This window comes from Balaenoptera musculus, chromosome 13 (assembly GCF_009873245.2).
Source record: "Balaenoptera musculus isolate JJ_BM4_2016_0621 chromosome 13, mBalMus1.pri.v3, whole genome shotgun sequence".
NCBI lineage: Eukaryota > Metazoa > Chordata > Mammalia > Artiodactyla > Balaenopteridae > Balaenoptera > Balaenoptera musculus.
The window spans coordinates 12,562,981-12,579,430 of NC_045797.1; the positions used below are offsets into that span (position 1 = coordinate 12,562,981).

Below are 16,450 nucleotides of genomic sequence, written 5' to 3' on the forward strand. Positions count from 1 at the left end.
CAACACCCAGCTGCAGCGCCTGGACCTCAAACCTCCCTGTGATTTCACGGGGAACCCAGTCTTCCTCAGACGTGCTAAGAGCCCAGAGGCACCTTGCCCTCTGTCGCTCCCACGTTGACTGTAGGGTGTGTTTGGAGCTGGGGTGGGAGTCCAGGGCCATGTCCCTTTCTGCTCAGGGCTCCCTGGAGGCTGTGTCTGCCCATCACCACCATCTCTCCTGTGCCAGGTGAGGCCTTCATGGATGTTCTAAGCCCCCAGAAGTCACCCCAAGGAGTGAGGAATCCCTGCCATCCTGATGTCTGCCACTGTACTGTCTGTATTGGAGCCGTTTGTCTCTGGACCAACTGGTGGTTTCCACTGTCTTTCTCAAAGTTCCTGTTCTTCTCGAGACTTGGTCCTTCCTGCAAACAGACCCCTGGCAGGGAGGTCCCCTAGCCTCCCGCTCTGCCCTTCTTTCCTCTTTTGCCTGAATCTGAACGAATTCCATGGTTTATTTGTTCACAGTTGGGGATGGGGGTGAGTTAGTCTGGAATCGAACTGCCAGAGTACCAATACTGGGTCCATCTCTTACTAGTTTGTGACCTTGTGACCCAAACTCTCGAAGCCTGATTTTGTCTTATCAGTCAAATGTGGATGAGAATAGCACTTTTCTCACAGGACCCCCGGCACAATGCCTGTACTGCTTTTGAGATGGTGCCGGGCAAAGTGACTGTGCGGCGAATGTTAACCTTCTTGGAAATCCCACAGCTTGTGCTGTGGCCTCTCAGCCAGGCTGAGGCGGGGACTTCTCCCTCACTGGCCCAGGTAAGCACGTTAGCACATGCAAGGAAGTGTTTGGTCTTGAACCAGCCCCAGATTTAGGTGAATGTGAACTTGGCCTCTGCTATGTTCCCAGTTTCCTCTTTAAGTACCTGGGGACGAGTGCAGGAGACCGGGAAACCCAGAGAGGGCAGGAAGCAGACGTCTGGGGGTTTGTGCTAAGTGCCCACCGTGCTCTTCACAGACTCTGTCTCAACCAGTCCTCATGACAGCCCAGTGAGGTGGATATTACTCTCGTCTTTATAGAGAAACAAAAAGGAGGTGAGATGAATCATCACATCAGAGAGATGAAGCAAATTTCCCAGGGCCATGTAGCTGATGATGTTGATGATGCTGACGATGATATAGGTGACATTTAAGCACCTACTATGTGCCCGGCACTGTTCTAAACACTTCACATACGTTAACTCATTTAATCTTAACAACGACTCCTGAGTAAGTACTATTTTTTTTTTTTTATTGGGGTAAAATTGTTTTACAGTGTTGTGTTAGTTTCTGCTGTACAGTGAAGTGACTCAGCTATATGTATAAATGTATCCCCTCTTTTTTTGAATTTCCTTCCCATTTAGGTCACCACAGAGCATTGAGTAGAGTTCCCTGTGCTATGCAGCAGGTTCTCATTAGTTATCTATTTTATACATATTAGTGTATGTATGTCCATCCCAATCTCCCAATTCATCCCACCTCCCCCTTCCCCCCTTGGTGTGCTTATGTTTGTTCTCTACATCTGTGTCTATTTCTGCCTTAAAAACAGGTTCATCTGTACCATTTTTCTAGATTCCACATATATGCGTTAATATACGGTATTTGTTTTTCTCTTTCTGACTTACTTCACTCTGTATGACAGTCTCTAGGTCCATCCATGTCTCTACAAATGACCCAATTTCATTCCTTTTTATGACTGAGTAATGAGTAAGTACTATTTTTATCCCCATTTCACAGAAGAGGACTCCAAACACAGAAAGGTTAAATAACTTGGCCAAAGACACATGCTAATAAGTGACAGATTTTTAAAATTTCTTCTTTAAAAATTTTATTTATTTATCTTTGGCTGCATTGGGTCTTTGTTGCTGCACGCGGGCTTTCTCTAGTTGTGGTGAGCGGGGGCTACTCTTCATTGCGGTGCACAGGCTTCTCATTGCGGTGACTTCTCTTGTTGTGGAGTATGGGCTCTAGGTGCACGGGCTTCAGTAGTTGTGGCACTTGGGCTCAGTAGTTGTGGCTCGTGGGCTCCAGAGCACAGGCTCAGTAGTTGTGGTGCACGGGCTTAGTTGCTTCACGGCATGTGGGATCTTCCCGGACCAGGGCTCGAACCCGTGTCCCCTGCATTGGCAGGCGGATTCTTAACCACTGTGCCACCAGGGAAGTCCCAAGTGACAGATTTAGGACTTGAATCCAGACAATCTTGACCAGAGTTCAGCAAATTTTTCTCTAGAGGGCCAGGTACTAAATATCTTAGGTTTTGCAAACTATGCAGTTTCTGTCACAAATATTCATTGTTGTCATTGTAGTACAGAAGCATTCATAGGCTGTGTAAACAAATGAGTAAGACTGTGTTCCAATAAAACAAACAGTGGGCCCATCTTAGCCCACAGGCCAAAGTTTGTCCACCTGTGGTCTTAACTGCTACATCAAGAGAATGAGGGGCCAGAAGCATCAAAACTCTCTGAGAAATAAAATCGTAATTGTGAACAAAATGTTCGACAAGTCTCTGGCCTTTTCTACGTGGCACAGCATGTAATCCATTCGATGTCAATGCAACATTATTAATTGAAGGCTTACTGTATACTAGGCACCACCTTAAGTGCCTAGAATATGCCAATGAACAAACAGAAAACACCTCCATTTGAATGAGCTTATCTTCCAGCAGGATTGGCAGGGGAGCTGATAAATAATACACATAGTACACACCTGAATTATTCAGTGTGCTTACAAATGGTGAGTGCTTTGCAAAGAAATGGAGCGCGGAAAGGGGAATGTGGGAGCAGGAGAGAGCAGCATAGGATGATGAGTGTAGGTCTTGAGAAGGTGACAGTTCAGCTTTAAGACTTTAAGGAGTAAGGGAGTGAGACATGCTGATATCTTGGAGAAGAGCTTTCCAGGCTGAGAGAACAGCCAGCGCAAAGGCCCCGAGGCAAGAGCATGTCCCACTTGTTCAAGAAAGAGCAAGAGGTTCACGTGGCTTGAGGTGGTGAAAGGATGAGATCAGCAGTTAATGAGAGCCTGATCTTGTGGGGCTCTGGAAGTGTGGTGAAGACTTGCCTTTTACTCCCAGAGACGTGGGGAGCAGGGGCCTGATGGGATTGGACTCAGATTGTGAAACCATCACTCTCACTCATGCGTTGTGTCTTGGGCTCAATAGCTTTGGACTGGGGTTTCCTGGGTTTGGTTCTGACTCTAATACAAATTGCAGGTCTAATATCAGGCAACAGTTAATCTTTCTATGCTTGGTTCCCACACCCATGAATGAGACATAATAATGGTATTTACCACACAGGGCAGTTCTGAGCACAAAATGAGAAAATTCAGGTCAATCACTAAACATTGTTCTGGGGACATAATGAAGACCAAGTGAATACTGTTTATTTTAATTATTGTTAAATTTATCTTCTTAATAAAAAACTACCATTTTACTATAATAAACTGTTGGTGAATGTGTGCTGCTGCTCAAGGGTGGTGAGAAGTCACCTTGGGGTACATTACCCCTCTGCAGGATGGGACAGCTTCTGGGCACCTCCATGGTCCTATAAAGTCTGTGAAGTATTGAGCTGTTTCCTAAGAAGGGAGGACACTCACTGAAGACTGGAGAATGAAAAAACAACAGGAACAACAGAAACAGGAACTGCCAGTCGTGATGACAAAGTGTATTAGTTACCTATTGCTGTGTAAGAAATTATCCCCAAACTTAGCAGCTTAAAACAACAAACATTGATTATTTCATACAGATTCTCAGAATCGGGAATCTGAAAAGTGACGTTAGCTGGGTAGTCTGACTCAGGGTTTCTCATGAAGTGGCAGTTATGATGTCAGACAGTGTTGCATCATCTGATGGCGCTAATGGGGCTGGAAGGTTTGCGAGTGAGCTGTTGGCAAGAGGTCTGAGTTCCTCCCCACGTGGGCCTCTCTGCAGGCTGCTTGTGACACGGTAGCTGGCTTCTCCCAGGTGAGTGGTTCAAGAAAGGTTCAGGGGGAAGCTGCAATGCTTTCTACCATCTAGCCTCAGAAGTGGCATGCTACCACTTCCACCGTATAGTGTATTCTTTAGAAACAAGTCACTAAGTCCAGCCACGCTCAAAGGAAGGAGATTTAAGCTCCACCTCTTAAAGGGTGGAGTATCAAAGAATCTGTGGACATATTTTAAAGCCACCACACATGGTGTGTGAGTCTGGGGCAAAATAACATTGTTTTAGCTAACGCCAGTTTAATTTTCAAAAAACCCAAAACATGACTCTCATACAAACACATAGTGAGCATGTGTCAAAGATTTATCTTTATTAATAAATGAAGAAACTGGCAGGATGATAAAGCTAATTCAAAAGATAAGTCAAGGAACAGAGGTTTATATGATCAGTCAGGAAAGAAATCGTGGAATAGACTGGCTTAGATTAAAAAAAAAAAACTGCCTAATGAATTACAAGGCAATCCAACTGTACCCTTTGGGGTTATCTTTTCTATCAGGCAGAAATCATTTGAAATTTATCAGTCTTCTCTTAGTTCACATCTAACTTCACAGAGTTTGATATCTAATCCATGGTAATTAATAAGTCAAATGAAGACAGATGTTCCCCAGGGAATTGAGCAATTGTTGGTGGGACTGTTTGAGGATGCTCCAGTATGACACTGACAGCACATGATGCCATCATTGTGTTTTATTCTCAAGTTTGGAGAACTTTTCTTAACAGGGGCTTGTTTTATTTTTCTTACTTTCACCTTCCTGGCTCATCCATTTGTTGTCCCGTCCATCCACTCTGTATCCATCCCCTGTTATGCACATCGTGGAGTAGACGGAGCTGGCGGAGACATCCCCCTGTACCCTCAGCATCCCGGGGTGGGGGGGCAACCACATACTGGCTTCATTCTTTATTAGCAGAATGAGGAAAGAGCTTGATGAAGCACCACAGCAGCGTCCTGAGGTGCAATTCACTGGGGTCAGGAGATCAGAGAGGGCAACCAGGGCAGATGGCATTTTACATTTTTAGGGGAAACAAAATCTTCTTCTCTATTATCACTTTGCAAATGAAAGCCTGTTTGCTTAAAGCCACTTTGCCTAATGGCCAACTCCCTCTGGAATTTCTTTTTTCTTTTGTTCTTTTTTGCAAGTATTTGCACAAAGAGTGTTATTTCTGTTGGGTCAATTTATGGCCAATTCAACAATTTTGCATAAGCCTCTACATTTTCTGAAAGGTGTTTATCACATTAGTGGCATTATGAGTGATGAGTTATTTTTCTATCCTTTGAACAACTTGATATTTTATTTATTTTTGAACACTTTAAGGACATTTTAGCCCATGAGCCTGAACACAGTTTCTTTAAAAGGTATACCTTAACAATAAATGGTTATCAGTTGTGCTCAAGACAAAATTAAATTGTCATTATGCACTGACCCTTACCTTTCATTTAGATCCATCACAGAGAGTGTATGGATGGATTAAAACCACATGAATTGTTACACAGTCACATGTTATTTTACCGGTTAGGTACTGAAGAAAGATCAGTCATAGATGGCCCAAGCTAGGTTTTATTTCCAAGGGATATAATCAGACACTCGAGCAAAGATGTTGATACAAAGATGTCTGTCACAACATGATTTTCAATGGCACATAATAGCAATAAGGACTATTAATAACGGATTGCTATAAATAAATGATGTTGCATTTGTAGAATGAAATACTATTTGGCTATTCAATGTTCTGATATCATTATACTTGGTATGGAAAGAGATTCTGCTATTTTGCTACGTGAAAAAAGCGTGTTGAAATGAGTGTAGGTTCTGGGATGCAGTCGTGTGTAAAGCTGCGATGGTTACAGGCGTGTATGTGCAGAGGAAAAACTGTTGTCCTTGGTTTGCTGATGACACACGCACTGGAGATAAGTATCCATGTGTTTTGATTTGTTTTGTCAATATGGATTTTCAGGTTATTCTACAATGAATACATTGACTTAACATCCGCTAAGCAGGAGAGCTCCACCTCCAGCATTTCCCGTAGTCCTGGCAAAGGCAGAAAGGAAGGAAAGAAGGAAGGAAGGAAGAGAGGGAGGGAGGAAAGAAGGAAGGAAAGAGGGAAAAGAAGGAGGGAGGGAACAAAAGAGGGAGAGAAGGAGGGAGGGGAGGGAGGAAGGAGGAAAGGGGGTTGTTCTAAAATCTGCTTTCCTTGAGCTGCTCTCTGTATGATACCATTGGGTCTGGAAGGGCCAGATGTCCAGGACATGAGTGCTCACTAAGGGCTGGAAAGCCCCTGGAAGTTCTTCAGAATTGCTAGAAGAAGACTGTTTCCAGCAGCTTCGCTCCCTGAGAGAGATAATGGGCAGCAGGTGTTTCTGGAAGCTTAAGGCGGTGTGAAATCACTCTGGAAATCCTGCTCCTCCTGGGGTTGAGGCAGTTTCAGGAACCCCTCCCTAGGGCATCACTAAAAGGGCTGAGGCAACCTCAGAGGAGCAGGCAGACACCACGGGCCCTGCCAAGAGAAAGGAGCATTCTGAGGTGTCCTCCGGGGAGCTGGGCTTCACCTCTCCTGACCCCAGACCTAGAATCCCCTGATCCTTGGGGGCTGTTCATATGCTGGGGGGCTCAGGAGGCTGCTTACTGAGGCCCCTGCCAGCTCAGCCTCTATCTCCACCTAAGATTTTCTGTTATCTCAAAATAGGAGAGTCTACACCCAGAAGCTCGAGATGGTCCTGAGTGGGGCGCTGTGCTTCCGGTGAGTATCTGAGCCTCTGCTTGGGCCGCGTCCTCTGGGGGGAGTGAGTTCTGGGTAGACCTGCTATCCAGCCTTTCCGGGGAGGGCGCTGCGCTTGTCCCACAGGTGGGGTGGGCAGCTGGGAAGGTGTGAACTCCCTGTCCTTAGAGAAGTTCTTCCAGCCTCTTCAGACGGGGGCAGGCCCTCTCCTGGGGGCTCCCTGATGAGAGGGGGTTGTGGCCTCATCCCTCCTAGTGAGAACAGGAGTTAGGAGGCCCAGCTTGGAGCCCTGCTGTTACCACCCACTGCAGTGAAGAGATGTCAATCCAACCACTACCTCCTTGCTGCCCTCTGGACAAAACAGCAACAGCAAAACTCTTCTGTCAGTCAGTCTGTCTGTCCATTGGCATGTGCTGAGCCAGGGGCTCTGCAATGATCTGGACTTTTGCAACAGTGAATGAGAAGAATCTTGCTCTCACTGAACTCGGAGTCTAGTATAGCTTTTCCCAAGGTGTGTTCTGTGGAACCCCAGTCCTACGAGTGGCTTTATACAGCGGTGCTCCTCGGTCAAGGAAATGTGGGAAATATGCTTTCTAGGCCCCCTTAAAAGAGGACCATAGCACAACTCAGCATATTAGTCACTTTGAAGTAGAGATTTGTTTAATTGTGTTTAGTCAGCATTGAACCAACTTGTACACATCTGGAGGAACCCCCTTTAGAGTACAGCTTTCGCCTCACAGGATGTCAGAAAATCAACTGAGATTGTAGGTGTGAATTAAATTTGAAAAGCAAAATGAAAGAATTTTAAATGTAAAGAAATCCCTCACGTGGTAGAGACTATGTGGCCAGTGGAAGTAAATGCACCAAGCAGAAGTAAAGGCGGAAGTCAATCAAGGCACATTTTAATCCTGAAGAGGCCTGGGCAGCATCTATCCCATCTTCTTAGTTTAGCAATGAGGAGACTCAGGCCCAGAGAGGGTGAATAACTTGTCTGTTGTGACTCAGCAGTGATGGTGGCAGAGCCAGGATGAGAACCCAGGATTCTGACTCAGTTTACTTTCTTTTCCAACTTGACAGAGGGAAGAGTCTGGTTAGTGTAGAAAAGATTGAATAGGATGAAGGGGCAAACCCCAGACTCAGATGGGAGGCTGTGGCCTTGTCCCGGTGGTAGGCATGAGCCCCCAGGGCTGGGAGAGAAGGTTGCACCATTACTTCTGGCTCAGTGGGAAGAGAGGGTGACAGTGCCTGAGACTGGGGGACTCTCCAGAGCCCAGGAGAGCTGGAGCACCCACCACCTGCCCTGAGTGCCATCCTGTCCTGATGTTTTAGAATGAAGGATGCAAAACTGAAAGTGCTTTATCTGCACGATAACCAGCTTCAAGCCGGAGGGCTGCAAGCAGGGAAGGTCCTTAAAGGTTGGTGGCAAAACAGGACCCTACTTCCCTAGGTTTCTAAATACTCTGAGGGGAGGGGGCCTGAAGAGGGCTTAAAAACATTGGCACAAGCCAACAGACCCTGGGCCTGACACAGTAGACGGGGCATCAGAAAACCGGGCTCTGAGCAAGGACAAATAAAATACCACACCTTCCAGCACGGCGCCATGCCCCAGTCCCACCGGAAGCCTCTATGCAAAGGTGGGATTATTTTCCAAGATGGCTGTTCTGTCCTTTCCTCACAGGTGGACTTGAGTCCAACATCCCTTTTTCTGGGAGCCAGTGCTGAGGAGAGCACGAAGGCAGGCTCTCTACACCTTCACTCCCACGTGGGAGTGGGTTTCTGCCCCTTTACCCCTGGTCCTCTCGGCACTCTGAGGGTCCTCGGTCACTCAGAGTGGTGGGGCCCAGAGCAGCAGGTGTCACCCGCTGGCCTCGGGCTCATTCACACTGCTGCACACCGTGTGACAGGACCTTCCCTCTAGAGTAGCACACACCTACTCACCTAGAACACCCTTACTGGGCACTGGGGCCAGGCAGAGCCCTCTGTGAGGCTGAGTGTGTGTGTGTGTGTATGTGTGTGTGTGATGGAGGGATTTTACAGAGAAAAATGAGACCCTTTTCTGTTCTCAGGAATCTCACAGGGGGTGGAAAGATACTGACTAACTCTAATGGGAGGCTTATCAAGACGGGTTACAGAAAAGAGGCTGGAAGGTCGAGGGGCATTCAAAGAGGTGGTCAGTCTCCCTTGGGGCTTGGAGAAGACTCAAACTTTTGACCCTGGAGTGGGCGTGGGGTTGGGAGGCGGTACCGTGTGCTATCTGCCTTGACTTCCACTGGACCAGCTGGCAGGAGACCACCCTTCCCTACATGACAGCTGTTATGAGGCTCCCCTTCTGTCCAGCCTGGGGACAGGATGCCTGATACAGCTCATGACGGGGCAGAGGGAGGGAAGGGCGGCCAAAGTCCCTGCATCCGCTTCCTTCCTCTAGGTGAGGAGATCAGCGTTGTCCCCAATCGGTCTCTGGATGCCAAGCTCTCTCCAGTCATCCTGGGCGTCCAGGGTGGGAGCCAGTGCCTGTCGTGTGGGACGGGGCAGGAACCGACCCTGAAACTAGAGGTGGGTCCTGTCGGGGCAGCCTCGTCACGTGGCTTCACTAAGTCAAAGATGCTGATCCCACGGCTTCCTGGGCTCCTCTCCCTCCAGGGTTCTGTTAATTATGGCTCCGCCTCCCTGTGCCTTGGGGCCAGCTCCTACCCCTCACCCACCTGCCGTGCCCTCTGCTTGCAGCCAGTGAACATCATGGAGCTCTACCACAGCGCCGAAGAGTCCAAGAGATTCACCTTCTACCGGCGGGACACGGGGCTCACCTCTAGCTTCGAGCTGGCCGCCTACCCGGCTGGTTTTTCTGCACCGTGCCCGAAGCGGACCAGCCTCTCTGGGTCACTCAGCTCCTGAAGGACACCAGCTGGGACGGCCCCATCACTGACTTCTACTTCCAGCAGTGTGACTAGGGCAACATGCCCCCAGGGCTCCCAGGGCGGGCCAGCCTGGGCAGGGCCAGGAGGTGTAGGAGGAGACCCGTGGTGATCAACCGGCCTCTGCTCTCAGGGCCTCCACCGTGGAGGGACTGGGCACACGGCCACTCTTCCTCCACCTGTTTCCCAGTTTGGATAAATCCTTCTGAGATTTGGGGCTTAGTCCACAGGTTTCTTTTCTGCTGAGTGGCACTACTGATGTGAAACCTTGCAGAAAGGTAAACCCCTAAGATAAACCCCTAAGGGGTCAGGGTCAGGGTCGGGGGAGCGGTGGGAATCCTTCATGCTTTGTGGTAACGTACAGGCAACAATCCTGTGCTTTGACCTGGATTGGTCACAGTCTTCTGAGATTCCAAGAGGCGGGATCCAGCCTCCAAGGGGTCTCCTGCGCTGGTGGAATACTGTTCCCCACAATTCATGTCCTTCTGGGAACCTCAGACTGTGACCTTTGTCAACTGAAGAAAAATGTACAACCTTAAGTTGAGAGTTATGTTTTATTTGGTGGGCGTTCTGAGGGCTTCAAGCCTAGAAGACAGCCTCTCAGATAACTCTAAGGGACTGCTCCGAAGAGGCAAGGGGGGAGCCAGGATATAGGAGTTTCTGCAACAAAGACCAGGTAGTTGGAACATCAAAAGATTATTGTGAATTTAAGAAAATCAGACATCTCAAGTTAAGGGATTCAGTGCTTTTCTATGTATGGGAAGATGCAAGATTCTGGGCTCACTGGAATCATTCCTTTGATATGCACCTCAGCTATCTGGGGCCAGTATCCTGTGTTTTCTCATCCAGAGTTTCCTCAGGGCTCACCGTTGGGGGAAGCTGTAATGTGATGGTTTGATGGCTGCCACATCCTTTGTTTACTGATATGGCAGGCAATATTTTTCATTCACGCCTTGTTTGGAGGTAGGGTCTTTGTAGATGCAATTAGTTAAGAGGTCACGCTATATGAGGGTGAACCTAAATCCAGTAGGACTTCTGTCCTTGTAAGAAGAAAGAAACCCAGAGAAGGAGGCCATGAGAAGATGGAGGCTCAGTAGAGTGCCAATGGTTGGGGCACCATCAGAGGTGAGGAGGCAAGTTCTTCCCCAGAGCCTTCGGAGGGAGTACGGGAGCCTTCTAATCTCCTGAACTGTGTGAGAATAAATTTCTGTTGTTTTAAGCCACCAAGTTTGTGGTAATTGGTTAGGGCAGCCCTAAGGAATGAAGAGAGCAGCCAATGATCCCCATCTCTTGGTATTCACACCCCCTGTATGCCCCCGCCCACACTGGACCAGAGTTGTCTCCATGACCAATAGAATGCCGCAGAAGTGATGTTATGCCACTTCTGAGATTAGGTTATAAAAGACACTGTGGCTTCTATCTTGGTCTCTGTTTCTTTATTCACTTGCTCTGGGGGAAGCCAGGTACCATGTGTAAGCTGCCCTATAAGGAGACCCATTGGTGAAAAACGAAGCCTCCTGACAACTGCCACACCAGTGAGCTTAGAGGTAGCTCCTCCAGCCCAGGCGAGACTTGGGGCGATGCAGTCCTGGCCGACTGCCACCTAGTGAGAGACTCTGAAGAGAATCACACAGCTAAACTGCTCTAGAGTCCCAACCCTCAGAAACTGTGAGAAAGTTAAGTGCTCCTGCATTAAGTTGTTAAAGTTTGGGGTCACTCGTTACACAGCAATAGATAACTAGTATGCAGGGGAAGAGAAATAAATTATTTATTTTATTATGATTGCAATTTTCTCCATTACTTTTATTTTCCCTCTCAAAATGAACACCAGCCCTTTTATTTCCCCAAACATCTGATTTAAAAGCTGATCATACCAAATTGGTTGAATATTCTCTGTTCCCACAAGGTTTAGATCTTCCTTGACTACCTTTGCACCTTCAGACATACGTGCCAGGAACTGTGACTTCAGGGTCCCTGCCTAAAGTCTGGGGAATGAGAGCAGAAGCCAGAGGAGGGGCCCAAGTCGGAGCCCCAGGAGTTCCATCTGCACCTCACCAGTCAGACCAGTCTGGCAGGTTCACCTTCTGCTGAAGGACCAGCAAGGGAGAGGCCAGGCCATAGCGTCTGCCTCTGGGGACTGCAGCGGCTCCAGCCCAGATGCAGCTCAAGTCCTTGGGCAGCAGGCAGCACAGCTGCTACCACAGGCCTCTCAGGGCTGCCGAGAACAGACCTAGTTCACACTCTCCTTCTGCCCACAGGCCCAGCCATAGTCTCGTATTGTCACCTCCTCTGAGGAGCCTTTGCCGAGTGGAGATCCCTGGTCATCTGCTCTGACAGTGCTTTGTGCTTAACTCTATGCTAACTCCCCCTCCTTGTAATAAATTGACTTGGGGTCTGAGGCCCCTAAAATCACCCCAAGGTCAAGGCTGTATCAGTTTTGTTTCCAAGCACCTCGAATAATGTTTGGCAAATAATTGGGATCCAGTGAGGGTTGAATGTGGAAACTATTCCTCCACCTTGGAATATTCTTTCTCTCTCCTCCACCCATCTAAATAGACCCACCCGGCAGGGAGCAGCTGAAATTTCACCTCATTCTTGAAGCTTTCTCCAGCCTGAAGTGATTGCTTCATCATTTGTAGGATTAAAGAATTCAAAAGGGCTTTAGCAGGGGTGAGCGGACACAAGTAGCTGAAAAAGGAGGAACAAGGACTTCCCTGGTGGTCCAGCGGATAAGACTCTGAGTTCCCAATGCAGGACATTTTTTGGTTGCAGCATGCGGGATCTAGTTCCCTGACCAGGGATCAAGGTCAGGGAACTAGATCCCGCATGATCCCTGGTCAGGGAACTAGATCCCGCATGCCGCAACCACAAAAGATCCTGCATGCCGCAACGAAGATCCTCCGGGCTGAAACTAAGACCCAGCACAGCCAAAATAAATAAATAAATAAAAACCTTAAAAAAAAAAAAAAGGAGGAACAATGTAAAGGGCTAAGACCCTTTCAATTCTAGGAATTTATCTTTTTACTCCAGGAGGTTCTCTGTTTCTATTGTCTCCAATATTCCCTTGGCCCACAGATTAGAGAGTCTGGTCTTTTCAAGTGTTTATGGCTTAGCCCCCAGACAGACTGTAAAGCTACTTAACAACAGGGACCAGGTGTTGTATACCTTTGTCACAGGGCCTTGTAAATGCTCAGTAAGCACTCATTGATTGCCTGATATAATACCCTGTGCTTTGACCTTTTCCATTGAGGGGACAAGAGATTGGGAAAGGGAGTGAAGAATGACTATTGGCCTTAGAAAACAGAAATCTGTTCCCATCTCTGCCCATCTTTTCTCATCCGTCACTCTGCAGACATCTGGGTATAGGACTGACCTCTCCCACATCCTTGCCAAGCCCTTTATGGAACTTTGCAAATGACCTGTGAGGGAGAATTACCATAAGGCAGTTGGTCTATGTTGGGCACTATGCCCAAGTGTCTCTGTCCCTTGTGAGTAGGTGGATGAATGGATGGATGGATGAATGGATGGATGAATGGATGGATGGATTGGTGGGTGGGTAGATGTACTGACGGATGGGTGGATGGATGGGTTAATGGACCGATGGAGGGATGGATGGATGGATGGTTGGATGGATGGGTTGATGGACTGATGGGTGGATGGATGGACTGAATTAAGTAATATCAATCAGAGGCCTGAGTGTTCTTCACCCCTACCCTGGTCACACTGAGCCATGTGCCCACATATTCCAGGGCAAAGGGCACCTGCTCAGTCCCAGGATGAATCTAAGGTCAATGTCTTCTGTCTGTAGTGGGTTTCCTTAGACATTACATCTCATCAACTGGTACCAACTAATAGAACCTGTTGAAAAACAGAGATGTTCCTCTCATAATTCCAAACAGGGCCATACTCACAATGCCATCAGTCCCTGTTCTCACATTGCCTCACTGGCCACAGCCTGGCTACAGAAAAAAGTCTGTCCTTAGGACCTTCAGACACACTCACTCTTGCTTCTTCCACCTCCCTATGGCTAAGATGGAGCCCCATGGGGCACCAAAGGGAAGGTGATATAAAGTCGTCTGACCCCAGCATCATTTATCTGGCTGCCAAAACCACCAATAACATTATCAATAACAATAGCTATGAGCAGAGTCCCAGGGCCTGGCTTTTGCCAAGGCTTTATGGGTGACTCTCTCCCTTTTCGACAAACACTCATTATTGTTCCCCACCTCCTTATTATCCATGCTGCGCTGAAGACATTGTGAAATCCCTAGGCTCTTCTTCCCCATCCTGGAGACAATTATAAAGATTGCTACAGGCTTACCCACCCTGACCAGGCAATATAAACTCAGATGCCCTGGAGAAATCAGTCGGAGGTTCCAGGCACCTGGGATCTGCAGGTCAGTGGTGGGCAGGCAGTATTCTCTCTTTCTCTGTTTTCTTCTCCCTCTGTCAATAGCTCTGATATGCCACCTCCTTTTAACTCCTCCTGGCAAGCTCTCTAGTTAGCAAGGTATCTCCTACATAGATCACCATGGGTTGCTAAATAAGTCTAGGGGCACATAGAAGGAATTCGAGGAGAAGGTATAGGTTAAGTCAAGTCAAGATTTTTAAATATTTAGGACCACAGATTTTAGAAAGTAACTTCAGAAGAAATCATCTAGGCCAGTGGTATTCAACAATGTTTGGTGAAGCTTGAGTTTCCTTAGAGATGCCCCAGTGCCTTTTTGTTTTTTGAGTTTTTTTGCAGTGTACGTTATTTTAGTTTTATTTTTTAAAAATTTAAAAAATTTTTAAAGGTTAATTTTTATTGGAATATAGTTGATTTACGTTGTTGTGTTAGTTTCTGCTGTAGTGCAAAGTGAGTTATACATATACATCTTTTTTAGGTGTATACATCCACTCTTTTTTAGATTCTTTTCCCATATAGGTCATTACAGTTTATTGAGTAGAGTTCCCTGTGCTATACAGTAGGTTCTTATTGGTTATCTATTTTACATATAGTTGAGTGTTTAGTTACCAAGGGGGAATGGGGGCAGGGATAAATTGGGAGATTGCGATTGACATACACACCCAGTGCCTGCTTAGTAGTCAATGCTAGCTGGGTCCTGGTGCCACCATCATTCTCTGCTTCTGCAAAAGCAGGTGTCTTTTATCCATTTAACTTTCATTAGTGTCTGTGTAAAATTTCCTTGTGAAACCTAAAATAGTTTTGAAAAATATTAACCTTGTTCAACCTCTCATTCCAATGATAAGAATTTGGAGGCCTAGGGAAAAAAGGAATTTTCCAAGGTGACAAAACAAATTGGTAGCAGAGTTAGGTCTAGAACCAACCTTGCCATCCGAATCTGCGGTGTGTTTCTATGTCCTGCTCATAAGCACCGATGTGTCTTAGTTGGGGCAGATGGAGAGGGCTACAAGCTATGCTTTGTGGCTTCAAGAGCTTGTTAACTTTTATAAGGGAAAAAATGCCTATACATAAAACAATAAATAACACACTGAAATTTAATGGGAGTTCAGAGTAAGTTTGCAATGGAAAAGGAAAGAGTCTTTAAACTCTGAGTCATGGAATCATTGATAGTTTGATCTTGAAAGAATCTTAATAACCACATACTCTAACTCCATGATTTTATAGATGCTGAAAACTGAAGATTGGAGGTTAAGTGACATGAACTTGTATGTCTGAGCTGTTTCTCTGAGCTGATAATTAACTTGGCAGAACTAGATACTCAACCTATAGATAATAATGCCATGTCCAGTGACCTTAAAGTCAAAAGATTTGAATGGACAATGGTGAAGAGGGATGACTTCTGAGGTAGGGAAATGAAAGATAACTTTGAGTATGCCTACTGAGAAGATAAGAAAGAGGTCTCATTGCTGGGGAGGTGGTTTAGTGTCCACGGAGAAGTGAGATACACTTAAGATAAGTATATCATACAATGGGAAGCCAATGTAGATTCTAGAGCTGGATGGGAATGTGATGAAAGCAGTACTTAGAATACAAGTCCAGGAACCTCACATAGGTTGGGCTGGATTGAAGGCAGAGGAACCAGGAATACAGGTGCAGTTCCAAGGGCTATGAAGAAAACAAAGTTATATTTTAAAGAAGTTATTTATTGGGACTTGATAAATCTGACATAGGGTCAGGAAAAGTGGGAGAAATTGTCAACAGTTCTCAGGATTTGAATCTCACTGTCTAGAGAAAGATTATGGCAGTGAGAGAAATGAAACCGGGAGGGATGAATGAGCTGGGAGGAGAAGGTGAATTTGACCTTAGATGAATTTGGTTGGGTATGATGGCAGGATATCCAAAGGGCGGTGTCCTGTAGGCTGTTGGAGATAAAGGAGGATGTTCAGTCTGGACTTGGAAGGCATTAGAGAAAGATGATCATGCAGCTGTGGAAATGAATGGATTGCAGCTTCATGGGGTATGAAACAGAAGAGCTTAGGACCTTGGCCGGTGACTTCCAGGTTTAGGGGTGACCCCCAAACAAAGGGAGAATCTACAATGCATCTGAGAAGGAGAGAATGGAGAGGTGTGAATCAATATCAAGGGCTCCCACGGGGACAATGGCCAAAGATCAGAGGAATCAAAAAAAAAAATCTTTGGATTTGGCTCCACAGAAGTTGATATTTGTCTTGGAGAGATCAGATTCCATGGAGATAGTGTGTAGGAGGATGAAGGAGAGGCTGGAACAGGTGTGATGTGCAAAAGAGCATGAGGAAGCCCAGGGCTATTTGGTGGTGGTATTTGATCCAGGATAGGTGAACTGATGAGGTCTGAGACAGCCAAGGATGGGGTCCAGAGAGGGGTATAGACCAAAG

General features: G+C 46.7%; 1 protein-coding gene across 1 annotated transcript; it reads left to right on the plus strand.

The window, feature by feature from the left end:
- The first annotated feature begins 939 nt into the window (after positions 1–939).
- On the plus strand, positions 940–10,312 carry IL36RN (interleukin 36 receptor antagonist). The gene is given in 7 exon segments (XM_036873405.1): positions 940–1,254; positions 3,765–3,982; positions 6,684–6,737; positions 8,046–8,131; positions 9,142–9,269; positions 9,441–9,546; positions 9,549–10,312. Coding segments are annotated over 5 exon segments (465 nt in total). The 5' UTR covers positions 940–1,254; positions 3,765–3,982; positions 6,684–6,708; the 3' UTR covers positions 9,665–10,312.
- The last annotated feature ends 6,138 nt before the right edge of the window (positions 10,313–16,450 follow it).